The 27,909-nt window shown below is 37.8% G+C and overlaps 2 protein-coding genes across 6 annotated transcripts in view; one reads left to right on the forward strand and one right to left on the reverse strand.

Annotated features, from left to right (window-relative positions):
• Positions 1-645: 645 nt before the first annotated feature.
• Positions 646-21,188, forward strand: PP2D1 (protein phosphatase 2C like domain containing 1). Of its 4 annotated transcripts, none has more exons than XM_058729777.1 (3): positions 646-854; positions 7,437-8,500; positions 19,955-21,188. In XM_058729777.1, the coding sequence occupies exons 1-3, from the start codon at positions 832-834 to the stop codon at positions 20,752-20,754; spliced, it is 1,887 nt and encodes a 628-aa protein (XP_058585760.1). In that variant the 5' UTR covers positions 646-831; the 3' UTR covers positions 20,755-21,188. The 4 variants fall into 4 exon arrangements, with proteins under 4 accessions (XP_058585760.1, XP_058585761.1, XP_058585763.1 ...); XM_058729778.1 differs by having other exon boundaries at positions 7,437-8,248; XM_058729780.1 differs by having other exon boundaries at positions 647-854; positions 20,222-21,188.
• The window catches only part of RAB5A (RAB5A, member RAS oncogene family), a 30,438-nt gene continuing 23,481 nt past the window's right edge, over positions 20,953-27,909 (reverse strand). For both annotated transcript variants that reach the window (XM_058729782.1, XM_058729783.1), the window contains exons 5-6: positions 26,528-26,621; positions 20,953-22,393 (exon numbers count right to left, since the gene is read on the reverse strand). In XM_058729782.1, coding sequence (XP_058585765.1) covers positions 22,278-22,393; positions 26,528-26,621 — 210 coding nt within the window. In that variant the 3' untranslated portion in view covers positions 20,953-22,277. The remainder of the gene's footprint in view (positions 22,394-26,527; positions 26,622-27,909) is intronic.

A 27,909-nucleotide genomic window follows, 5' to 3' on the forward strand; every position in this document is an offset into this window, starting at 1 on the left:
CTGGTGGGAGATTCTGGAGGAAATGCATTGAGTTCCATTTTAGACGCGTTAACGATGAGTTGATTGTAATACGTCCCCACGGAGTTGTCCCGTAAGCACCTGTCTTGTCCAAATTTCATCACTACGCAAACATATTGCTCTTGTTCTAATCCATCCTGGGGTGAGAGAGTGGAATGCAGCTTTGGATTATGAACCTAGGAATGAAAGATATTGGCCAGGAGTGAAGACAGTCTCAGGAAACAAAAAGACAGTTCAAACAAGTTTATAACTTTCAGGCAGTGACTTGGGGCAGTGAGATGAAGTGTGCAGGCCCTACAGGGCAGGTGGGAGGTGGTGTCCTGGAGAGATGGCCTCAGAAACCTTACCTCTGACTGAGGAGAGAATTGGTCTATACATCAGGGATAGCCTCTCAAATCAGAATTTTGAAAGTCTCATGACTTGTAAGACAAAAACTTACTTGAAAGTTACTCCTCTTATTTTTTAATCCTCTTATGGAGGCACAAGACAGTATGTTTAATGAATGATTCTTCTTTTCAAAAACTTCAAAGACAAGTTTGTTAATACGGTTTGTGACCCTCCTGCTTCAAAGTCCTTCAGCATCATAAAGAGAGTTCTGACTGAGGTTCCAGGTGATGTAATAAACATCCCACACAGAGAGGTGTAGTATCACATCCGTGGAACCCCCACCACTGCCCCCACACCACCACCATTGCTCCCACCGTCTCAACCACCTCCACTACTGCTGTCAACATCATTATCCAATCTGGAGGAACAGAGGCTGGGGAAAGGCAGTAAAGAGAGAGCAAAGGGAGGTAACAATTCCAAATAAGTATGGAAATTAATAGTGCTTTCAGGTAAATCTTTTTCATTTCTAGTGGACAACAAATGTAGTCGACTAACATTTTTTAAAAAATTCCAGTGTAATTAACATACAGTGTGATATTCGTTTTAGGTGTACAAGATAGTGATTCAATAATTCTACATATTACTCAGTTTTCATCATGATAAATGTACTCTTTTTTTTTTAAATATGAAATTTATTGTCAAATTGGTTTCCATACAACACCCAGTGCTCATCCCAACAGGTGCCCTCCTCAATACTCCTCACACACCCTCCCCACCCTCCCACCACCCATCAACCCTCAGTTTGTTCTCAGTTTTTAAGAGTCTCTTATGTTTTGGCTCCCTCCCTCTCTAACCTTTTTTTTTTCCTTCCCCCCCCCCCTCCCACCATGGTCTTCTGTTAAGTTTCTCAGGATCCACATAAGAGGGAAAACATATGGTATCTGTCTAAGCTTCTGCACTGCAAAGGAAACAATCAACAAAATTAAAAGGCAACCAACAGAATGTGAAAAGATATTTGCAAATGACCTATCAGACAAAGGGCTAGTATCCAAAATCTATAAAGAACTCACCAAACTCCACACCTGAAAAAACAAATAATCCAGTGAAGAAATGGGCAGAAAACATGAATAGACACTTCTCTAAAGAAGACATGCAGATGGCCAACAGGCACATGAAAAGATGCCCAATGTTGCTCCTCATCAGGGAAATACAAATCAAAACCACACTCAGATAAATGTACTCTTAATCCCCTTCACCTGTTTCACCCATCCCTCCACTCACCTCCCCTTTAGTAACCATCAGTTTGTTCTCTATAGTTAAGAGTCTGTTTTTTGGTTTGTCTTTTTTTTCCTTTGTTAGTTTTTTTTTTTTTTAAGTAGTCTTTTTTCAACTTTTTTTTTTTTATTTATTTTTGGGACAGAGAGAGACAGAGCATGAACGGGGGAGGGGCAGAGAGATAGGGAGACACAGAATCGGAAACAGGCTCCAGGCTCCCAGCCATCAGCCCAGAGCCTGACGCCGGGTCGAACTCACGGACCGCGAGATCGTGACCTGGCTGAAGTCGGACGCTTAACCGACTGCGCCACCCAGGCGCCCCTTAAGTAGTCTTTACACACAGTGCATAGCCCAACGTGGGGCTTGTACTCACGATCCTGCAATCAAGACCTAAGTTGAGATCAAGAGTCGGATGCTCAACTGACTGAAACATCCAGGTGCCTCTCATTTGTTTCATTTCTTAAATTCCATATGAGTGAAATCATATGGTATTTGTCTTTCTCTGACTGACTTATTTGACTTAGCATAATACCCTTTAGATCCATCGATGTTGATGCAAATGGCAAGATTTCATTCTTTTTTTTTTTTTTTTATGGCTGAATAATATCACCTCTTCTTTATCCACTCATCTATTGATGGGTATTGGGCTGCTTTCATAATTTGGCTATTGTAAATAATGCTGCAAAAACCATAGGGGTGCATGTATCCCTTCGAATTAATGTTTTTTGTATTCTTTGGGTAAAATACCCAGTAGTATGATTACTGGACCATAGGGTAGTTCTAATTTTTTGAGGAAGCTCCACACTGTTTTCCACCGAGGCCGCACCAGTTTGCATTCCCACCAACAGTGCACAAGAGTTCCTATTTCTCCACATCCTCACCAACACTTGTTTCTTGTTCTGTTGATTTTAGCCATTCTGACAGGTGTGAGGTGGTATCTCACTGTGGTTTTGATTTGCATTTCCATGATGAGTGATGTTGAGCATCTTTTCATGTGTCTGTTGGCCATCTGTAAGTCAATGAACAGTTTTATCTGCAGTATTCTTTTTCCTCCACTCTCTTAGTTATCAAATGAAATCTTGGCGTCCTGTTAGACTATGTACAGGGGCAAATGATATATTATTCTGACTACCTTTTACAAAGGAGGGCTTCAATCCCTCTCTATGCTCTTATTCTGCTGTATTTTTCATGTTAGTACTTACCCCTATCTGGGAATATATGTTTACATGCTTCCTTTATTTATTGTCTGCCTTTGTGTCAGTATAAGCTTCATCACAGACCATGCCTGTTTTCTTCACTGCTGTATTCCAGCAAATAAAACAGTACTTAGCATATTTCAGACACTCAAGTATTTGTTGAAAACTGAATGACACATTACATTCTAAGAATGACTCCAGGTGAGAGGTGAGAGAGAACTGTATCAGGCTAGTGCCTATATACAGAAAAATAAACTTCTGGTGTAAAGGATTGACTCTATGTCAAATCGCAGTCATAGGGTGCCTTATATATTGTCCCAACAGTTCATTAAGCCTCAGAAAAACTATACCCTTTACATGAACATTACCAAATAATAGCAATTAAAAATCTTGGCTCTACATTTTGGCCAGAAGAGCTTAATAGCTTTGCCAGTACAGTATAACCTTGGATTGTGAATGACTTGTTCTGCAAGTGTTCCACAAGAGGAGCAAACATTTCTACCCAATTTTAACTTGATAAACGAACGATGTCTTGCAATATGAGTGGGACGTGACGCCGAACGTCACATGATCACAACTGAGCCAAAGGTTCTTGAAATTTGCTTTGATATACACGTGCTTTGGATTACCTGCATGTTTCTGGAATGAATTATGCTCTCAAACCAACGTTTTCTTGTACTCATTTTCTCCACCTACTTCTTTGCTTTTACATCCTGTTTCCTTTGGTGGGTCCTCTTCCTCCTTCCTGCTAACTGGTCATTCCCTTGGATTTGCCTTGGACCTTGGACCTTATTGATATCTCTCACCTGTGAATTTTTCTAGGTCAGCTTCTCAGATGTCATGATGCCATTCTTAGCCAGATGAGGGGTTAGGTCCCTGGTTGGGTACTGTCCTGGGTTTCATCTGACCTGTTTAATTCTTTGTATGAAGGTATGAGTGGCACTGTGAACTCCTCCCCTGGAAGCTTCAAGCCTTTTTTGTCTCTGCATCTTCAGCACCATGCACACTAGTTGGCCTGTTGTAGGTATTGAAGAAGTGATTGGATGCTGACCAAATTTTTTGATGAGATTAAAGTATTTACCAGTGAAATTTATATAATTTTGGGATTTGCTCTAAAATATTCTAATAGACGGGTGCCTGGGTGGCTCATTGGTTAAGCTTCCGACTTTGGCTCCGGTCAAGATGTCATGGTGCATGGGTTTGAGCCCTGCATTGGACTCGGTGCTGACAGCTCAGAGCCTGGAGCCTGCTTCAGATTCTGTGTCTCCCTCTCTCTCTGACCCTCCCCCCACTTGTGCTCTGTCTCTCTCTCTCTTAAAAATAAATAGACACTGGGGCACATGAGTGGCTCAGTCGGTTAAGCATCTGACCCTTGATTTCAGCTCAGGTCATGATCTCACAGTTCTTGAGTTCAAGCCCCGCATCTGGCTCTGTGCTGTCAGATTCTCTCCCTGTGCTTGGGATTCTCTCTCTGCCCCTCCCCCACTTGCTCTCTATCTTTCGGTCAAAATAAATTAAAAAAAACTTAAAAATATATATATAATAAACAAATAAATAAACATTAAAAAGGTAAAATATTCCAATACAAATACATAAAATGAAACTAAAAAATAAAATGGTTGAAGACAAAGATGAAACAAGAATGAAAAAGTGTTGGTAATGGTTGAAGCTGGTGATGTTTATATGGGGGCTCATTATACTCTTCTATTTTTGTGTATTTTTAAATTTTTTTGTTAAAAAAACACAAAAATTTGTTGTTGAGGCAAAGCTAGGAAGGTCTACTAATATGCTAATAGTTCTAGAAACATTTATGAAGGGCAAATTTGTAAATAAAATTTTACTATACAGTTGTGCCCTTCAGGGAATTAAATACAAATAAGGAAAGCAGCAAAACATTTCAAACTTTTCAGAGCTCTGCTTGTTTCTTTCATTTTTCATATTACCATGTGCAAAGCATATATGAAAGTTACTAAAACCCCTTGCCTATCACATAGTACACCATCTTATTTATCATTTATCATAGAAAATTTTCCTTCCTAGAAATAAGATTTTTGCATAGCATATAGAATAAAAATTCTACTGGGAAGAATCTTAAAGATATTTGCCTATTTTCTAGAGCTATCGTATTATTTTACTTATGCATTCATTTCTCATTTACATACATTTCTCAAAATTAGGCTCTATTTTTTTAATGTTTTTATTTATGTAAGTAATCCCTACACCCAACATGGGGCTTGAACTCATGACCCCAAGATCAAGAGTCAAATACTCCCCCAATTTAGCCAGCCAGGTGCCCATAAACTGTGTTCTATCTTGTATGTCCAGTTTATTTTTATTATTATTTGTTAAACTAACATAACTGTAGCCAAGCAATGATATATACGACTTACCACAACGTATTAATAAATACACATCAAGGAATTCTGAAACATTCAGATTCAGTTTCTGCTATTAACAACATCCTTTCCCTGGGTGCCTGTTTGGCTCAGTCAGTACAGTATGTGACCGTTCATCTCGAGGTTGTAAGTTCAAGTGTCATATTGGGTATAAAGATTACTTAAAAAAAATCCTCTCCCATTGAGTTACTAATTTTTTCCCTTAAATTAGTTTTATATAGAATACATTTCCCCTAAGCATTGCAATTTCACGTCTTTATGTCATATGTTGTCATTTGGTATGGTTCGGTAGAAGGAGCAGGCACTTTCTGAGTGTCCCCTATTGCCAATTGCTTCTCCATTGATCTCATTTGATGCTAAAAATAATCCTGTTCATTTACAGAAAGAAAGCAGATGGTCAGAGAAGCTCAATAACTTGACTAAGGCCATATAGTTTGTAAGTGAAGACAAATTTTCTTTTTTTTTTTAAATTTTTTTTTAATGTTCATTTATTTTTGAGACAGAGAGAGACGGACCATGAACGGGGGAGGGTCAGAGAGAGAGGGAGACACAGAACCTGAAGCAGGCTCCAGGCTCTGAGCTGTCAGCACAGAGCCCAACGCGGGGCTCGAACTCATGGACCGTGAGATCGTGACCTGAGCCGAAGTCTCGGACGCTTAACTGACTGAGCCACCCAGGCGCCCCAAGACAGATTTTCTTTTAATCCAGAGTCTACATTGTTTACAGTAGATTGTTTTGCCTCTCCATATTCCAACTTTCAATATGAGGCCATGACTTAGTATTGAGTGATAATGGCAGATTCTGGGATGGCATGCAAAATGTGACCCTACTTACATTTCAGAAAAGATGACATATTTATATTGTATATGTAAATATATTTATGTAATTAATGTTAACATTAATATATCATATCATTATATATTTAATGATACACACACACACATACATACACACATATTTGGAAAGATAGGTAACAGGCGGTTAACTGAGCCTGGGATTTGGGAGTTAGGGGTGGGGCTGGGGAGACAAGCAGAACACGCTTTCATTTCTAGTTTGTATCTTTCTGTCATGAACTTAAAAATGATTATGCATTGTTTTTATGTAAAACATATTATTATTTTGTCATTAGTACTAAATGGGCTCATTTCTTATTTTGACAACTGTCAGCATTCTTGAATACCTGTTACTATGCATATTATTGTAGGTGCATCTACTATATTAAACGTACTCACATCACATACAATTATATGACTTGAGTTGAAGTTAACGGGATGTCGCATGTCATAAACATTTAAAGGTACTAACTTTGATTTTTCAGGTTTTAAAATATTCTTTAACTAAAGCAGTTTTTTCAGATCTCCAACATTTCCCTGGGCTTCATGAATTGTGCTTATGTGGATAAAAATTGCCCTATGTGCTGAGTACTGTTCTAGATACTTCTGGGAAGTAGTATAAGAAAGGATGCCTGCTGTCCAGATATTTATCGTTCAGCTCCACAGCTTTTCTTTCCTTCCTCAGCCTACACCCCTTTCCCAGGTAGTCCTAAAAAATTCTGTCCTATAGTTCTTTTTATTAGTCTGCTTGGTTTGGGCATCTCCTATGCATTTTGCTGCAAATTCTTTAAGTAGAACAAAACAATATTTTCAGCAAGATAAAATGGAGTACAAAAATATTCATGCTCGTGGCACCTGGGTGGCTCAGCCAGTTAAGGTCTGACTCTTGATTTCAGCTCAGGTCATGATCTCACGGTTCGTGAGATGGAGACCCCAGTCGGGCTCTCTGCTGACAGCATGGAGCCTGCTTGGATTCTCCCTCTCTCCCTGTCTCTCTGCCCCTCCCCCATGCTCTCTCTCTCAAAGTAAATAAATCAACTTAAAAAAAATAATCATGCCCAATTTTAAATCAAATACCTAGGTCTCAGCATATACCTTCAAATGGCTGGGATACAATCTTGTGTTGATTTCTCGGAGTATTTGTTCTTAGATTTCTAGTTGACTTGTAGAGACTTTGCCTAATTTTATTCAGGCACACACAGTTCAGTCACCAATTTTTTGAGTCCTACTTTTGTGGTCTTTTGGGAATGACAGAAAGATGCATCAGAATATTCAGCGGTAGGCCCACACAAAACTGTGAGGAACTAAAGCAAATCGCAAAGATAAAGGTCTGCCTGACAAGACTTTCTGTGTCATTCCTAGCGCGTAAATATCTTTTATCCTGTTTGCAGAGTGTTTTGGAAATCAAGGGAATGGAATGTGAGAAAGTCGACATTTAATTCAGACCAGGAAATACCACTTTCATTGAGAAGAAGGTATTTTAAGAGGAAGAAAAAGGGCAGACCATCCAGAGACTCTGAAGAGTATGATAAGCAACAGGTCGGTGATCACATGATAACATTTCCCTGTTCCATATGCAAGCACGAAATTGACGTACGTGAAATTTTCCTCCATAAAAAGCAACATGTGGCTTGGGCCACCCTGGGGTTTCAGTGGATGGGTGGAAAGAAACCAGGGCCCTCAGTGATTGCCATTCAGAGACAGCTCATAATCGCTAAACTATTGTCATCTTCTAGATTCACTGAAAAAATCCTACAGAGCATTAACAATGCTTTTGAGCTACTTTGGAAGAAACAAATACCAGCATACTATAAGATTGTTGACAGCATTCATAGGAGTTCCACACATCCTCAAACTATCTGTCATCTATTGATTAAAGGTGTCGCCATTTGTGAAGATAGAAATTCTACATGGAGAGCTGACATGAATGATAAATTCACTGTAGTGAACAATTTTGGCAATAAACACAATGTGTGTTTCTTTGGTTTGTTTGATGGACATCACGGTGTCTCAGCAGCAGAGCTGACATCAGTTGAACTCCCAGTTTTACTTCTCCATCAACTTTCCAGATTCGATCCTTCCTACCAAATGACCCCTGAAGAGCAAAACATAATCGGATCCTTTCACACAGTGTTTAGAGAAGAATACATAGCTATCGAAGAACTTTTCTCCTCCATAACGAAAAAGACAAAAACATTGAAATGTGAGTATGAGAACATACACAAAGCCTTTGCAAAAGCATTTTGGAGAATGGACAGGCTTTTACGTCTTGGAAGGAAAGAAGTATCCAGGGTTCGATGGAGTGGCTGTTCTGCAGTTACTTGTATACTGGAAGGCAACATTAAAAATCCCTATGCTGAGAAGAGAATCCATAAGCGTGTTAGTGTGGCCGAGAGTTTCCCTTCCCAGATGATGCCACAGATAATTTCCGGAGTATTGCATATTGCAAACACTGGTATGTACATTGAGTTGTGCACACTATACCTTACATTTATTTTTTATTCCTGGCAGCAAAACTTCTCTTGCTTCCAGAAATACTGAGTGACCTATGACGTAGTGACTTATTAATGCCTAGAAATTCCATTGGCTAATTTAAGAAAAGATCAATAACCACAGATTAAATGCATATTGCAGGCACAAAAACAGTTGTAATTTTGGAGGAACATATACATAATGATGTGACCAAAATGTTAAATTTCCTAAATGGGGTAGCAATACAGCTGTTGATAAAGGAAAAGCACATTTGCTTAGATCTGAATGAAACAAAAGACATTTCCCATACTTCCCTTTTCCAGGAGAATGGAAAGTTCTTTGAGGATTGTTACAGTCTGAACTGGTTATTCTGATAACACAATTGCAATAGGTCATGTGTGCTTATCGGTCAACTAGCATCAATTTGATTTTAGAGAAATAATACTTTATGCCTCAATTTTATAGGCATATGTTCTCTTCTCCAAAAGAGAATTTTATTTCAAGAAACAATTCTTTTCACTTTAAGTGTTAAAGTTCTAGCTTAGGAGCTTGCCAAAATGGAAAGCACATAGGTTAAACAGTTTTAGAAAAGTTAAGCTGAGTTCCATGAGATGCTTAATTAGGTTTCCACTACCCCTTTCATGAACAGAGTTATTCGTTGTTGTTATTGTTTTTTTAAGTAAACCCTACCCTCAGTGCAGGGCTCGAACTCATGACTCCGAGATCAAGAATCACATGGGCTACCAACTGAGCCAGTCAGGTGCCCCTGGATAGAGTTATTATTATTATTATTTTTAATATGAAATTTATTGTCAAATTGGTTTCCATACAACACCCAGTGCTCATCCCAACAGGTGCCCTCCTCAAGGCCCATCACCCACTTTCCCCTCCCTCCCACCCCCCATCAACCCTCAGTTTGTTCTCACTTTTTAAGAGTTGGATAGAGTTATTATTAATAATTGCATTCACTTATTGAATATTGAAGATAGCCTAATTTCTCATTTAGTTTCACAAGAACCCTGATATCTAAAGATATATTCTAAGTATTATTTTTTTAAATGTATTTGACATACGACCTTGTGCAAGTTTAAAGTATGTTAATATGATACATTTATATATTATAATATGATTGCTGTTCAGGTGACAATTAGCACCTCTATCATGTTACATAATTACCATTTCTTTTTTAGTGGTTGAAATAATTAAGTTCTAGTCTTAGCAACTTTGACGACTATCATACAGTATTGTTCTCTATATTCCCTATATTGTGCATTAGATCTCTGGGACTTATTACTTGCTGCAAGTGTGGACCCTTAAACTATCCATACCCCTGCCCTAGTATCTGTTGTTACCTCAATTTTCTATTTTTTAAAATGTTTATTTTATTTTTGAGAGAGAGAAAGAGCACGAGTGGGAGAGGGGCAGAGAGAGGGAGATACAGAATCCGAAGTAGGCTTCAGGCTCCGAGCTGTCAGCACAGAGCCTGATGCGGGGCTCAAACTCATAAACCATGAAATCATGACCTGAGCTGAAGTTGGATGCTTAACCGACTGAGCCACCCAGGTGCCCCTACCCCAGTTTTCTAGATGAGAAAACAGAAACTGGGAGAGGTGAGATAATTTGTTCAAGGTCTCAGAGGTAACGGGAATTGGAGCTGGAAATTAACCCTGCTATGTCACACTGCATCTAAAGGCGATTGCTTCCAAAGCTTGAGGAGGCTGGCCCTCAGAGAGCGGGACATTGTGATCAACATGGCTCTGAACAAAAACCAGACAATCACGAAGACCACTAGAATGTCAAGGTCCCTGGAAGTCAGCCTGTTTCTGCTCTAGCTCTGGTTCTGAGCCCAAGATGAGTAACTCCCATTAAACAATGCCAAGTGCAATGCCAGTTAGTTCCCTCAGAATTTTCATCATTTCTCAGGCTTTATGCTGAGGTTCCAGATGGCTTCAGAGCAGGTCTACTTCATACACAGACAGTTTTCAGATTTCAGATCAATCTGGGAACTGACCCATATTCTTGGACTTGGGACCTCCATTAGAAAATGTCACTACACATTAAGGCTCTTGTAAAATTAAAGGAAGAATTATGAGATAGTGAATAACTAGACACTATCATTAAATGTCTAATTTACTATGATTTACTACTTCCAGAATCACTGCCGTTTGGCTGGTTCTAATCTCCAGGTCAGACTTTTGTTGGATCTAATCTCCAGGCTACATAATTATGTTAAACTGTTTTCATTTAGGCATCCTTCATTTTAATAAAAACAAATAGGTAGGGGAAAAAATCCAGCTTGTGAAAAGGAGGTTGTGATTAATGACAAAAGAGTGCTCCTGGAAGAAAGCAATTTAAATGGGTTACAAAAAAATGTTCACAGAAATTCACCAAGAGCATGTTTTGTATTTTATGATACAAGACCTCTAATTATAGCAAGGGCATTTTTTTTTCTTATTTGAAGTTTGTAAAATACCAGTGCCATCACAACTCTGAAATTAAACAAAAGAAAACAAAAAACTCGCTTTATAATGAAACATGAGTGCAATAATGAAGCCACTGAATAAATGTTGAATGTGTGCATGTGGAAACAGACACTTCCAAACCAACATTCTTGAGTTTTTATTCTTAGCACATCTCATTTAGAGTGCATTTTATAATTTCTCTTGGTGCTCTCGTATTTTACTTCAATTAGTCCTCACAGAATTAAAACACTAACAAATGTATTTACACAGAATACATAATTACACATTTTCCCTAACATCAAATAAACCACAAGTTTTACATTTCTAATTAACCACACTAGTTCCTTATAAACAGAATGAGCCCTTAATTTTCCCCAGTGCTTTTATTTTTAATAGCTTTATTGAGATGTAATTCACAAAGCATACAATTCACCCGTGTACAGTTCTGTGGTTTTTAGTACATTACATTTACAGATATGTGCAACCATCACCATATTCAATTTTTGAAAATTTTTGTCTTCTTACAAAGAAGCTCAGTACGCTTTAGCAATCAGCTCCCTAACCTGACATTTCTCCAGGTCCAAAAAGCCACTGATCTACATTCTGTCTCCATACAGTTCCCTCTTATGGGTACTTCATAGAAACGTAATCATATGATTTGTGTTCTTTTGTGACTACCTACTTTCACTTTGCATGTGTTGAAGGTTCACCCATGTTGTAACCTGCATCGGCACTTCTTTCCTTTCGGTTGCTGCATAATATTTCACCGTACAGTTGTGCCACATGTTGTTTATCCATTTATCAGTTGAAAAACATTTGCATTGTTTCCAATTTTTGGCCGTTACGAATAATGTGGGCATGAACCTTGTGGATAAGTTTGTGTGTGGACATGTTTTCACTTGCTTGGGTACATACCCAGGAGTGGAATTGCTGGGTTGTAAGATAAGTCGACAGTTAACCATTAGAGGAACTGCCACACCATTTTCCAGAGTGGCCACACCATTTCACTATCCTGCCATGGATGTCTGAGGGCTCTAATATTTACACATTTTCCCAGTGCTGTCTTTCTGATTCTAGCCATCTTAGTGGGCATGAAGTGGTACTGATTTGCACTTTTCTTTGTTGACTATGTTGACTATTGACTACCTCTTTATGTGATTATTAATCATTTCACTATCTTCCTCTGAGAAATGTCTACTCAAATCTTTTGTCCATTTTTTTAAATTGGGTTACTTGTCTATTGAGTTGCAAGGTTTTTTAGTATTCTGTACACAGAATCAGATAACATGATCAGGAAATATTTTAATTACATGGGTTTCTTCTCTTTCTTGTGTTCTGAAGCAAAAACACCTGAATTTTGATAAAATCCAATTTATCAACTTTGTTGTTTTGATGCTTGTACTTTTGGTGTCAAATCTGAGACCATTGCCTAATTCAAGGCTGCAGGAACTTACACCAGTGTTTTGTTCTAAGAGATTTATAGTTTTATCTCTTACATTCATGTCTATGATCCATTTTGATCATGATGAGGGGTCCAACTTCCCTCCTTTCTGTGTGGATATACAGTTGTATACTGTTATCTCTTTTACTACTTTCCTTTGAATTGATTTCTTTATTCCTATCTATCTTCTTTGTTGGGTAGTTAGCTATAACTCTTTGTTATTTTAGAAGTTTACAGTATACATGGGGCGCCTGGGTGGCTCAGTCGGTTAAGCGTCCGACTTCGGCTCAGGTCATGATCTCACTGTCCGTGAGTTCAAGCCCCGCGTCGGGCTCTGTGCTGACAGCTCAGAGCCTGGAGCCCGTTTCAGATTCTGTGTCTCCCTCTCTCTGCCCCTCCCCTGTTCATGCTCTGTCTCTCTCTGTCTCAAAAATAAATAAACGTTAAAAAAAATTTTTTTAAGAAATTTACAGTATACATCTTTAGTTTCTCACAGTCTACCTTCAAATATTATATCATTTTACATATGGAATAAGATTCTTACAACAGCATACTTTTATTTCTTCCTTCCCAGACTATATATATATATATATATATCATATATAAGGTGTAAGAATCTTATTCCCTATGTATATGATATATATATATGTGATATATGATATATATATGATATGATATATATGGTATATATGTGATATATATATGGTATATATATGGTATATATATGGTATATATATATGACATATATATGATATATATATATATATATGACATATATATGAGTTTGTTTATATGTATAAAATATCTATTTTTTAAACTTGTCTATTTTTATACAAGCATATCTAGGAGGTATTTTGGGTTTGGTTCCAGACCACCACAATAAAGAAAATATTGTGACAAAGCGAGAGAAAAGAATTTTTGTTTGTTTCCCAGTGTCCATATGTGATGATCACACTATACTGTAGTCTACTAATAGTGTTTTGGCTAAAAGCCACAGTGCATATCTTAATTAAAAATACTTCGTTGCTAAAAAATAGTATCATCTGAGGTCTTAATAATGTAATCTTTTTGCTGGTGGTGGGTGTTGCCTCCTTGTTGAAGGCTGATCAGGGTGGTGGTCGCTAAAGGCTGCAGAGACTGTGACAATTTCTTAAAATAAGACAACAATAAAGTTTGCCACATCGATTGACTCTTCCTTTCATGAACTATTTCTCTGTAGTTTGTAATGCTGTTTGATAGTATTTTACTAACAGAAGAACTTCTTGCAAAATTGAAGTCAATCGTCTCAAACCCTTCTGCTGCTTTATCAACTTGAGTGCCTGTGATATTCTAAATTCTTTGTTGTCATTTCAATGATCTGCACGGTATCTTCTTTGCCAGGAATAGATTCCATTTCAGGAAACCACTTTCTTTGCTCATCCCTAAGAAGCAAGTCCTCATCCGTTGGTTTTATCATGAGATTGCAGCCATTCAGTCACAGCTTCAGGCTCCACTTGTCATTCTAGTTCTCTTGAATTTCCACCACATCTACACTGACTTCCTCCACTGGTCTTGAACCCCTCAAAGTCATCCATGAGTGCTGGAATCTGCTTCTAAACTCTTGGGGCGCCTGGGTGGCACAGTCGGTTAAGCGTCCGACTTCAGCCAGGTCACGATCTCGCGGTCTGTGAGTTCGAGCCCCGCGTCAGGCTCTGGGCTGATGGCTCGGAGCCTGGAGCCTGTTTCCGATTCTGTGTCTCCCTCTCTCTCTGCCCCTCCCCCGTTCATGCTCTGTCTCTCTCTGTCCCAAAAATAAATAAACTCCTGTTGATGTCGATATGTTGACCTCTTAAGATTTCAATTTTCTTTGCCCAGATCTATCAGAGGAATAATTATCTATGCTGGCCATAACTTCATAAAACTCTTTCTGAAGTTACAACTTGAAAGTCAAAATGACTCCTTGATCCATGGGCTGCAGAATGGATGTTGTGTTAGCAGGCATGAAGACAACATTACTCTTTTTGCACATCACCAGAGCTCTTGGGTGACTTGATCAGCTGCATTGTCAATGAACAGTAATATTTGGATCTTTTTTTCCTGAGCAGTAGGTCTTAAGAGTAGGCTTAAAGGGGCGCCTGGGTGGCTCAGTCGGTTAAGCGTCCGACTTCAGCTCAGGTCACGATCTCAAGGTCCATGAGTTCGAGCCCCATGTCGGGCTCTGGGCTGATGGCTCAGAGCCTGGAGCCTGCTTCCGATTCTGTGTCTCCCTCTCTCTCTGCCCCTCCCCTGTTCATGCTCTGTCTCTCTCTGTCTCAAAAATAAACATTAAAAAAAAATTTTTTTAAAAAAAGAGTAGGCTTAAAATAGTAAATCGTATTATAAATAGTTGCACTGTCATCTAGGGTTTGTTGTTCCATTTATAGAGCACAGGCAGAGTATATTTCTCAAGACTATACTTAAGGGCCCTAGGATTTCTGGAATGGTAAATGGGCATTGGTAAAGTAGTGACTTAGTGTATCGATTCCAATATCTTTATGTCTAGATTATAAATATTTGTTCTTAAAATTCCTTTTAATGAGGCCCCAGAAACTACTTTTGTACTAGTGATGCAGCCTTAATATAACTGGTGAGGTTCATTCTTCTTACGTATTAATATGTGATTACCCTTACCTCAAGAGGCTGTGAGGATTAAAGGAATCACTTGGTAACCTTGAGAAGAAAAGGACTGGGGCTTGAGGTGTCCAACAATTAAGGAATTGTGAATAGGAAAGTATTTGGTAAAGCTATGATTGGTCTCTGGATCTACAATGAGCTCATGGGACAGAAAACTGGGTCACTTAGGAAACAAAAGTAGTTTCTGGTAATTATTTCCAGCCCTATCCTTTTTCTGTAAAACCTAATTCAATTTCAGAATCACCTTATTTTACGCAGGGAAGAAACCATATTCTTAAATAACACTGACCTTTTACGTGCCTCTTCCTCCCTCTCCCTTTCTTGGGGTATGTTGGTGGTGATACAAACCTGATTCTGAAAATAGATTCAACAAATACTTGACAGATAGTTGAGGCTGACGTGTAAAGTGTTGTTAGGCTCCAGATGTACAACGGTGAACATGAGTTTCATGCTCATACATCCTACAAAACGAACAAAGGGATCTTTTGAATAACCAATGAAAACTAGCTCCACATCAGCAAGACTCTCATGCTAATTGTCAGTAGGAAGATGTAAACCTAGTGTCCACGCATACAAATTCAGCCTTTTCTGCAAAATGAAAGTCCTGTAGACAAACTGGATATAGGTTGTTTCCCTGACCTCATTTACATGCATTTCTGTTATGATTCCATTTTAGGTATACCTCACTCATGTTTCAATTTCACATTTGTTCATGCTCCTTTTCAATTGCTTCTTTCTCCACTAATTTTCTCCAATAATTCATTTCCCAAGCTCCAAGTTATCGCTCTTTACTTCCTTAAGCCTATAAATCTACTTCATAAGAATTTTCTTAAAACTTTTTTTTCCCCCCAGGGGCACATGAGTGGCTCATTTGGTTAAGTGCCTGATTCTTGATTTTGGCTCAGGTCATGATCTCACCCTTCGTGGGTTTAAGCCCACGTTGGGCTCTGTGCTGGCAGTGCACAGCCAGTTTGGGATTCTTTCTTGCTCTGCCTCTCTGCCCCTCCTCCACCCGCTCTACCTCTCTCTCAAAATAAACTTGAGAGAGAGCAGGGAAGATCATGTGAAATCATGACCCGAGCCTAAACCAAGAGTGGGACACTGAACCGATTGAGCCACCTAGGCATCCCAAATTTTCTTGAAAGTTTCTTATAAATGGGTCTGAAATGAAACATTTATAGTTTTGTCTCTATCTTTTGTGGATAGCCTCTCTTCTGGTTTCCCCTTCTTGGAACACAAAGGAAAACCACCTTTATCAAGTTTCTACTTATTGAATTACTTTCTTAAATCTCCACAATAACCTTGACAAAAAATAACATTGCAGGTGGAAAACTGTAACTCAGGGAAATAAAGTGGCTAAATGAAGATCAAACACAAAGTTGGAATTTATTAAAGCCCAAGTGTGTCAGATTCCCAAGTGTTCTGTTTCTTCCAAACCAAGGCAACATTTGTTTCCTGGGCACTCCTGCATCCTCCTTTCCTTCCACCATATACAATTTCTCCTTTTCCCTCCAGTTCTAAAACTTTCCTGTTATCTTCAATAGTAAGTGGCTTTATCTGAAAAAGTATCTTGATCTTGCTCATTCACATCTAGAATTCCCTGTTTGGGATTCTAAGGTCACTCTGATGTTTACAGGGATACTCTTCATTTTCATAAGTTGGAGATAACCCAGCAATTGCAGGAGGCAGCTACACCATTGCTCCCTGCATAAGGGTACACTTTGCCTGACTATATACATGCCATCTTGAAAAAGCTTGAGTATCATCTCAAAGCACTTTTTCTAATCCCCATATAATTAATGTCCTCTTCCAGTAACCCTGTTCCACTTTTTTTTTTCTAAATCAGATTGCATTTTTTTTTGTTGTTGTTGTTCCACTTTTTTTCTGATAACATTTTCTGAACAGCACAATCTCTCCAAACTACTGAAGTTAGTAACTTTGTCTAGGAATTTGAATTATTTGTGCCCAGATTCACAGAAACTTTTGTGGGTTTTCAAATCAGTCCACTGCCTAGTTATTCTCATTCCCTCCAAATAGATGTTCCAAGAACCTTTCTTTAAAGCCAATCTGTCCTCCCTTTTAAAGTGTCATAATCTGTTCCTCTTTCAGTTCTCCACACACTTGGACATACAGTATTATTAAAAAAAATTTTTTTAACGTTTATTTATTATTGAGACAGATCGTGAACAGGGAAGGGACAGAGAGAGAGGGAGACACAGAATCGGAAGCAAGCTCCAGGCTCTGAGCTGTCAGCAGAGCCCAACGCGGGGCTCAAACTCACAAACCGCAAGATAATGACCTGAGCCGAAGTCGGACGCTTAACCGGCTGAGCCACCCAGGCGCCCCAATACAGTATTATTTAAATCTTCTAATTTCCCATCTTCCTGGGGCCTTTTTGTTCACTAGTCTATCCTAGCTTTCAGCTTAATGTAGCCAAACTGCTTATAACAACCTCATTTACAGCTGACAGCACATGCAACCTATGCAAAGGATATAAATGAACTCTTGCACATATAATTTTTATTTCCTCCAACGGTACTCTTCTAGGGCCTGAATCTTATGTATCCTCTACTTCCTGGGTAATGTATGAATAGCTGAGATACAGTGGGTACCCCCCCCTTCACTTTTTCCTTCATGAACCATTCACATAGGTAAGGATACAAGTTATTCAGAAGGCACTATTTCCCTTTTTATCAGGGTGAGCAAACTATCAGCTAACTCAAAGTCAGACAGCAAGTAAATTGTAGAGCAAAAAGTGCAGTCAGAACTTAATATCCCTTCTTCTAGAAAGTTCTATTATGTTGACCCAGAGGGATGTTCACAATAGTAAAATAAACACAGCAACTGGGGGTGGGGGTGGGGGAAGGCAAATATAGTTTAAGGCTGTGCTTACCAACCTCTGCAAAGGCAACTTAAATAAAAATACCAGTTTACCACCTTTCCGTTGTAGCAACATAATTACTGTATTAAGTTCCTTTCAAATCGTGCAACAGAGAAAAGTATTTTTTCTTGTTGCTAAAAGGGCTTTGGCCTGCCACATGCAAATTATCATTTAGGAAGTCAGTGGATTTGACCATTCTGAGCCAAATGATGTCCCCTGTGTTTTCAGAGCGATTTACATGTATATGTACACACATAAAGAAATTTCCTAATTTAAAAGAGGTATTGAATCCTGTCTTCTGAATACAACAATTCAGTTTACCCAGGTGACATGTTCACTATTATTCCATGCTTTGCTGGTACAGAAATAATTTACAATTTAGCAAAAGTCAAGGATTATTTTACTGATTCACCTTCTGTAAAGTGTTTAGAATGACTAGCAAAAAAGACAAGTCAATGCAAAGTATTAATAACCAAACCACAGAGATGTAAAAGAGGTAATGTAGTTTTTGTCACTTACTATTCTCTGGTTTTAAAAACATTTTCCACATACATCATCTTTAGAATTCCCATTACACAAATGAGCCAATAGGGCTCAGCCTATCACTGACACTAATGCTTCATCACCAACTTAGGCTCTTTCTGTCCAACCATACTAGTTGTATAGACTTTAGTCTTCTGAAATCTCAATTTCTTTGCCTCAAAACTCGAGGTGGGGAGGTTAGACTCGAACCCCTGTAGCAGCAAAATTCAGATTTCAGGTATAGCGTTATGCTTGAAACCAGAATATTCTAATGTAAATTCTGCATGATCTCATTAATTCTCAAAGGTACTATAATATTCAAACATCATTGGGCCGCCTGGGTGGCTCAGTCGGTTGAGCGTCTGACTTCGGCTCAGGTCATGAACTCCTGGTTTGAGTTTAAGCCCCACGTTGGGCTCGGTGCTGACAGCTCAGAGCCTGGAGCCCGCTTCAGATTCTGTGTCTCCCTCTCTCTGCCCCTCCCCCACTCACACTCTGTCTCTCTCTCCTTCAAAAATAAACATTAAAAAAAAAAAAAATCCAAACATTAACCCCATCTCAGATTAGTATAACCTTTTATAAATGATAAATGATTCCATATCAAGAAAAACTATTGCCTATGTTAGAATATATAATCCTATTCCTAAAAATTTGGGAAAATAATTTTTCTAAGAAATTAAAACAAATTTTGTGTATCTTTTTAATAAACCAAAGAAAGTTTTGGTAATACAACCCTCCCTTAATCTGTTCAGAGCACTGTTTAGATTTTAAGATTTCAATGAAGCACACATCACAGGTTCATCTGAACCATGAACAAACTATGATCTACTTTTAAGATGTCAGTTTTCAATCGAAGAGTTTAATTTAATGTTGACTATTATCAATGTAATACATTAACAATACATATTATTTTTGCTTTACTAGGGCTAATGGACTTAAATTTCTTTTTAACTACACATGTAACTAGTAATATCAACATTAACAGTGGTATTGTTTACGTCACCCAAACCTACAATATGTTCAAGATCAAACTCCACTCTTAAAAAAAAAACAACCCAAAAACAACAAAAAAAATGCCTGTTTTTAATTAAAAAGGCATTTATCTGAACATGTAAAAAATGTCTGCTCTGTGGAATATATGTCAGTTATAAAAAATTTCAACTGTTGGCTCTTCAAAATATTCATTCAGAAGCTGAATAAAAAACTTGATGGTTATTTTTATTGTCTGTATCTTTAGTTATTTTAGTATTAAGTGCAGTATTTTAAACACTAGGTTGTTTAAAAATGAGGGATAAACTGGCCTTCCAGTTTCAGATCTTAATGGCCATAAATCGTTCAGTCATATCATTACTTCACACATGTAAAAAACATTTTTACATTTCTTGCTTTCTGTTTATGCACTGAAACACAGAATTAATAAAGTCAACAGCATACTTTGATACAATTAGTTTAGGATTAATTTTTCAAATAATCTTCTAGGTAATGTACAAGCAGTCTTATGCAGAAATGGAAAAGGCTTTTGCATAACCAAAGAACACACTACGCGAAACGTAACCGAAAGAAGGAGGTTACTTCAGAATGGAGCGATGATTAGTTCAAACGAACCACATGGGCTCCTAGAAGGGCAAATAAAAACCACACGAGGACTTGGGTTTCATGGAAATCTCAAACTGAAGAAATCCATTATTCCAGCACCTCATACTATCTCTGTCCCTATAGATGACTTATGCCAATTCCTTATTTTAGCTACTCATGGACTCTGGGAAGTTCTGGATACAAAGGAAGTCACTGCACTGGCAATGACAATGTTTCAAGTGTATAAAGAAACCTGTTTTGTCAAGCAAAACAAATCTTTACCATCCAAAGAGCCTCTGCTTTTCCCAATCAATGAACCAAGTAATACTAAATCAGAAAGTAATATCCATATACTATTTCAGTATAAACCTGAATCTACAAAATGTGTGTCAACTACAAATTCAAAAGAAAATGTATCTGATTCAAAATGTTCTAATTCTCAAAACGCACAAACATTTCCATCAGAAATGACTAATCACGATCTTTGCAGTGAGAAAGAAACCGAAGGACCAACCAGTGCAAATGATGGGCCAAAAGATTCAAGTGAAAAAGAAAAAGAATCATGCACTAAAAATTTCTATGAAGGTGCAGCCAAGTATATTAGCCATGAACTTGTGAACGCTGCTTTAGTGGCTGGCTCCAGAGACAACATTACAGTCATGGTAATACTTCTCAGTGGAAGTGAGGATCAGTTTTTGACATAACAGTTAAAGTTCCGATTATCCAGAATATGAAAACGTACAGACAATTCTTCAAAGACCCAGATATTAGGATCATACATCAATACCATGCAAATCATTTTTACAAATGTATTAAAGAAACTATAAAAGCATATTTTAGGTTACATCATACCATTTATACATGTTCACTGTTCCGTGTCAAAAAAAGAGAAAAACCAGTGCTTGCTTTTTATACCACTTTATTCCAACCTGAGCACCTCAATAGAAAACTAAACACTGGTGAACTGTCCTCCTTACTAATTCTGAATTACTGTAGATGTACAAGTTCTGCTAGCAGTTCAACACTTAAATAGATTAAATCATCTCTGACACATGGTAGATTTCATATAATGAAAATACCTAAAACAATTAGTGCAATATACTGAACTGATCAAAATAAAATGAACTTTGGAAAACAAGGCTGCAAGATTGTTACTAACATACGGCAATATTTATGTTACAAATTACTGGTACGTTGTTTATTATGGTTCTAGCCATGTAGGAACAACTGGAGCCCCTTCCTTTCAAAGGGAGAGAAAAGGTAAAATTAGCTGTTTTAGTAACTGTACATTTTGTATACTTTTAAGCAACTCTTAAATATTACAGAAAAAGTAATAAACATATATGGAGACTACAGTGCAGTACCCTATTTACAGTACAGCTAAGGATCAAATTTAAAATAATCAAGTTTGAATGTACATAATTGTTAGTGCATTGACTATATTACGTCCAAAGGGAACGAAAGCCCCCTCCCTGCCCCCAAACAACAAAACCTATGTAATGGCCAGCAGTGATTGAACAGAAATCACAGACACCTGGTTTGTTTCATTTCTGTTGAAGAGCTCACATGTTTGAAGGGAACACTATCCATTAAGATCAGTTTTCATATTCCTAAAACAAGAGATTATATTTGACTTTTTTTTACCCCACTAAAAATACCAGGACAGCTGTAATTTAGATGCCACTAATGTTCATTTTTTTCACCCTTTCACTAAAGATGTGGCACTGTTTTCTTGTGGTTAATTTGTTAAAACGTGGAATGTACATTTTAAGTATGCATACTAAGAGAAATTACCAGTTGCCTGAATACCATAGCTAAGCATAAATATCCTTAGAATCTCCTTCTAAAAAAACAATGTTTTCTGAAAAGCCCAAATTAATAAGTTCCAAATCTTTTTCATAGAAGTGGCTGGTTAACTGTGGGTTTCCATCATCATTTGTCTCTATCCCTGGTGATGAGAAATGATTCCCCCTAACCGTCCAAGGAAACAAGCATACACACACAGCTCTCATCCCCCCTTTCTACTTCTGAAACATTAGTCAGAGGGTCACATGCATGTTATTAAAAATTAAGTTCAAAACACTTAAAATAATTCTGTATTAGAAACTTGACTCTATCATAAGTCTCTTCTTTTTGGAAGTCATACTGGGCTGGTTAAATGCTCCAATTCCACTGTCATTAACATTGAGGAAGCAGAAGAGTATTCCAGCAAGTTCAAACTGGAGGTTTAGTTACTACAACACTGACTCCTGGTTGGCTGCGTGGGTTCAGTAAGGTCTACTCCTCTTCCTCTGGCAGAATTTGCTCCTGGATTCTGTGGTTCATTCTTTGGCAACTTTTTAGCTGAGAGACAAATTGTCAAAATACACACAATTAGAATATTCATATTAGAATTACTTTCACCTACTTACTTATTATTTTTTTTCCAGCTAGGTTAACCCAAAGAATCACACAGCAGTATGTTCATTCTTTTCAAATGTTTACTGAGTACCTACCAAATACTATGGACTGGTCAGTCCTTAGGTCAGTGGAGTTACACACATATAATTAAAACTTAATTTACTAGAGCTATATTTAATCCTTTATATATTTTCAGTTAATAATACCAGAAAAGTTATACTTTATTTGATAATCATTAATACTTCTATTGTTTAAGAAAATCTAAGTTAATAATGATGGCCAGCCAGTAAGTTTATAAAGAATCTTAGCTTATACCAATATTCTCTAGACTGCCACAAATACTTTTCTGGAACAATTTGGGATTATAAACAAGTACCATCACCATCATCCCGTAAGAACCTGTTCTCTTACTGGGCTACCTAATTATCATCCCAAATTCTGGCAGGTCACATCTCCTATTTTCTTCCTGGTTACACAGACTTTACCCTTCAAACATCTACCGCTTTCCTCTTTTAGGTCTGATTAAGAACCCTAATCCGATTCACCAGTAGCTCTGCCTAGTTATGAGTTGCCTCGATTCTGAAGGCTCTATCTCAAAAAGCTGTTTCTCAATTTTGAGTCAGGTGATCTTGGCTTGCCACATTTGGATGAAGCCCTCAACCAGCAATCAGGTTTTAGTTCTGCTAAACTCCATACAGCTAATGGCTGTTCTCTGGAGCCTGGATCTCTCTGATTTAAAAATTCACCTGTTACATACACTCTGCTTAGATCCCAAAGATCCTTGATGTGGGTTCACTAAATATTAACTAACTCTAAGAGTATGGATTATAAAGGTGACTGGATACATTGGTCTCTATCAACCTTGGAGAGGGATGACTATGGCTGAGTTCTAGCTTTACCTTAGCCTTGGCTCAGGTTAAACAAAAGTTAAACATGTCCTACTTCAGTATCTGAATGCCATGAACATTAATCATCTTTAGAATCTTAAACACTTTAGAATCCCATTCCACCTCAATAGAAGTGAGAACCAGGAACACTGAAGTTTGGGAAGAAAAGCCTTCACCTTGGGCCACTTCTCTAGAAATGGCTCTATGGATCGTAGGGTAAATGGTAATAAAATGGCAAATTTCCAGTCAAATGTATTTTCAAACAAAGCCTTGTAGGGACAAAGAGTAGGCTAGCATTTATAAACTTTATTATAATACTAAGTTAGGTTTTGGACTGAGTGATCATTTCTTCCCTTTAGTATACTCCATGGGCTTTCTGTAATTAGATCTGAATGAAATTAGGAGGTTGCAGGAAATAAATTGGAATGAGGAACTTTTGGCTTCTATCGGTTTACTGTGCAAAGATTAAACTAAAACACAACTCTGAGAAGCAGTCTCCTGTCTCCTATCGTATTAAGCATTACCAAAGTGAAGCTGATACTATTTGTTTGGTATATGGATAACTGGAGTTTACCAATTTGCCAATTAACCAATTGTTAACAGGCTAAAATCCTGGATCAAGCTAATGAAGATGTGCAACGAAAGAAGCTATGCAATCATGATCTTATCAAATTGAAAGAGGATGATAAGTTTATTGTAGATTTTCTCCCACTAAGTAACTACTCCCTAAGTCAGTAAGAGTGAAAATATGAGTGCACTGTGTGATCTAAGTTACTAATCTGGTAAGAGAAATAGGCCACAAATCAATTTATGCTTGGTATTTCTTTCAAGGGAAGGAACACTGTAATTTCAGGAAAAAAACTGGCAATTCTAATATGTAGGCCACTTTCTGACTGGAAAAAAACATTATTAGCACATCTGAATAAAAGGTACAAATTAAATAAAGCCCATTTGGGGGCATCTGGCTGGCTCAGTCCATAGAGCATGTGACTCTTGACCTTAGGGTTGTGAGTTCAAGCCCCACAGCGGGCACAGAGATTTCCTTGATTTGTTACTAGCTTTTTAGATATGGTTCTGGGTATAATCTGTTCTATTAATAAAAAAAGCATATTGTTGCCCAATCCTTCACAAGTATTTCCCTAATAAACTTCAAACCTGAGTTTTGCAGTAAATTATTTTATACAACAGTAAGGTTTTTTCCTAATGAGCCACCATTAAACTCTCTTGCCTAGTGAAAGATATTCTGACAGTACTTGCAGCATTTACTCTGTTCTTTTAGCCTCTGAATCAGCTGTTAATTGGTTAATTTGTATGACTTCAATAAAAAAAAAAGAATATTTCTTATTTGGGGATAAGTTTATGGCACCCCAGTTAAAAATCATTGCCATATAATAAAAATGTTTGGGAATGAGAAGGGCTTGGTGCACGAATAGTGCAGAGACAATAAAATGCGAGAGCCACCAAAGTAGACCATTCTCGCAGAATCTACACCTTAAAATTACTGGAAGGAGGTTGGGGGGCCTGGGCAGCTCAGTCAGTCAGGAATCCAACTTCTGCTCAGGTCATGATCTCTTGTGCTCTGTGCTGACAGCTCAGAGCCTGGAGCCTGCTTCTGATTCTGTGTCTCCCTCTCTCTGCCCCTCCCCCTGGTTGTGCTCTCTCTCTCTCTCTCAAAGAATAAATAAACATTAAAAAAAAAAAAAATTACTGGAAGGAGGTTAAGGTCAATAGAAATACTTATATTTTTGTTACAGAAAATAGAAAGCATCCTTATTAGTACGCTAACTTCATTGCTTTATAATCAACAAACGTGGAATCACAATCATTACCAGTTAAAATTACCTTAAAGGAAAAAGTAAGAGCACTAGGTAGGTCAAATGACCACCGAGCTACTATAAAGCATGTTATTTATATATTAAAAAAAAAATTTTTTTTTTAATGTTAATTTTTGGAGAGAGACATAGGGTGAGCAGGGGAGAGGCAGAGTGAGAGGGAGACACAGAATCTGAAGCTGGTTCCAGACTCTGAGCTGCCAGCAGAGCCCAACGCAGGGCTCGACCCCATGTATTGTGAGATCATGACTTGAGCCAAAGTCGGATGGATGCTTAACCAAGTGACCCACCCAGGAGCCCCAAGCGTGTTGTTTATATTGTTCAGAGCACCTCTGTGCCTCAGTGCTTTGAAACTTTCTCCATTAAAATATTTGATTACAATAATTTGCATACTTACATAACATGTGCATACTTGAGTTATATTTGTCAATCAGTGGTTTGAAAAGAACGTGAGAAAGAAAAATAGCCCTTGTTCAGGGCAAAGTGCAGGTGAAAACAGTCATTCATCAGTGAGAAAGAAATCTCTTTATGCCCATATTTTGCCCTCATAAATATTTTAATTTTTTTTTTAAGTTTGTTTATTTTTGCAGAGAGAGAGAGAGAGACAGAGAGAGGATGAGTGGGAGAGGGGCAGAGAGAGAGGGAGACACAGAATCCGAAACAGGCTCCAGGCTCTCAGCTGTCAGCACAGAGCCCGACGCGGGGCTTGAGCTCACGGACAGCGAGATCATGACCTGAGCTGAAGTCGGACACTCAACCGACTGAGCCACCCAGGTGCCCCTGCCCTGATAAATATTGCTCTGAGCTTATTTTCCTTTTCTATAAAAAGTATAATCTAATAGAAAAACATATTTATCCAAACTTCTCATTGAAATCTTTAGACATATATCTGCTTGAACTATTAGCTCAAAGTCCAGGCTTTCAACTCACCTAGAAGAAATTTAACTAAACTGAAAAGTACTACAACCTAATAAATAGATAATATTCTTTCAAATTTAACAATATTACTAACAAAATAATTCTTGGAACGGATCTAGAAGAGAAGAATCATTTAAAAAAAAAAAATCAAGAATTTTTAAAAAGATTGGGCACCTGGGTGGCTCAGTCAGTTAACTGTCTGGCTCTTGATTTAAGCTCAGGTCATGTTCTCACGGTTTATGGGATCAAGCCCCACTTCTGGCTCTGCACTAACAGTGTGGAGCCGGCTTGGGATTCTCTATCTCCCTCTCGGCCCCTTGCCTGCTTGTGCTTGCATGCTCAGTGCTCTCTCTCTCAAAACAAATAAATAAATAAAATTTAAAAAGACAAACCAAATATGTGTAATTTGTTTTGCCTACATTTACTGTTTGAAAACTTACCTATTGCCATGAATATTTCATTTACATTCATTGATGTTTTAGCTGATGTCTCCATGAATAATAAACTGTTGTCATCTGCATAGGACTGTGCTTCCTGTTTATAGAACAAAAAAATGAGATAAATACTTTGCACATACTATACCTGCCTTATTTTTGTTATAGAAAAAGAGGCTTATTACTACTCCAACTTGACTACCTATAATCAGCAACTGGGTAATAAGCAATTACTACTAAAGGTAATAGAGAGATAACAGCACTCTTGTAGGATACCTTTTCAAATTTCTTTTTGCCTTAACTTCTTGCACTATTCCATTCTGATTCATCTGATCTGACATTAAAATTTGATTTCAAATAGTGAGTTCCAGAGGGTGGAAAATTATCCTATTCTTTTTTTTTTTTTTAATTTTTTTTTTTTCAACATTTTTTTTTATTTATTTTTTTTGGGACAGAGAGAGACAGAGCATGAACGGGGGAGGGGCAGAGAGAGAGGGAGACACAGAATCAGAAACAGGCTCCAGGCTCCGAGCCATCAGCCCAGAGCCTGACGCGGGGCTCGAACTCACGGACCGCGAGATCGTGACCTGGCTGAAGTCGGACGCTTAACCGACTGCGCCACCCAGGCGCCCCAAATTATCCTATTCTAAATATAAGTCTCTTCGATCTCTATAGCAAATTTTATTTATGCTCATTACTCACAATGAAGACAAAGGGAATCCTAGTATCTAATACTGGCTTCAAACACTAAATGGCTAACAATATTTTGAGTATGTCATGAATCATTCCTTTAAAAATTACTATTCTATATTTGTCACGCTTTACATTTTACATATATTATTGCCTTTAAGCCTCACAGTTGTGAAGAGCAACCAATTATCTTTCCAATTTAAAGAAAAATTAAAGAAAATGAGGTTCCTTTGAATTGTGTGAGAGGGCCACTTTTGACTATAACTTAACTGCTATCTCCCACACTCTATGCTGGGGACGAACCATCTCAGGGTAATAGATATTATACCTCATAGGACTGTAACCAGAATTAAATAAAATCACAATTGCAATGGTAGCAATATGCTCAGCTTACTACCTAATGGTGCAAGAAATATTAGTTCCCTTTCAGTCCATGTACTCCACCAACAGCCATCATCAAAGACAATTATGCCACCACTGATACTATACTATATATATATATAGTACACATTATATATATAGTATATACACGTACACACACTGTATATATATAGTATAGTATGCAGTGTACAGTTTCTACTATATACCATATATAGTAGAGAAACTAAAGAGGGAGAGAAGAGGGAAAGTTTAACAAATGTCTAACTAGGGACATTTGTTTTAAATAATTTTACTTTAGGGGTGCATGGGTGGCTCAT

This window comes from Neofelis nebulosa, chromosome 5 (genome assembly GCF_028018385.1).
Source record: "Neofelis nebulosa isolate mNeoNeb1 chromosome 5, mNeoNeb1.pri, whole genome shotgun sequence".
Taxonomy (NCBI): domain Eukaryota; kingdom Metazoa; phylum Chordata; class Mammalia; order Carnivora; family Felidae; genus Neofelis; species Neofelis nebulosa.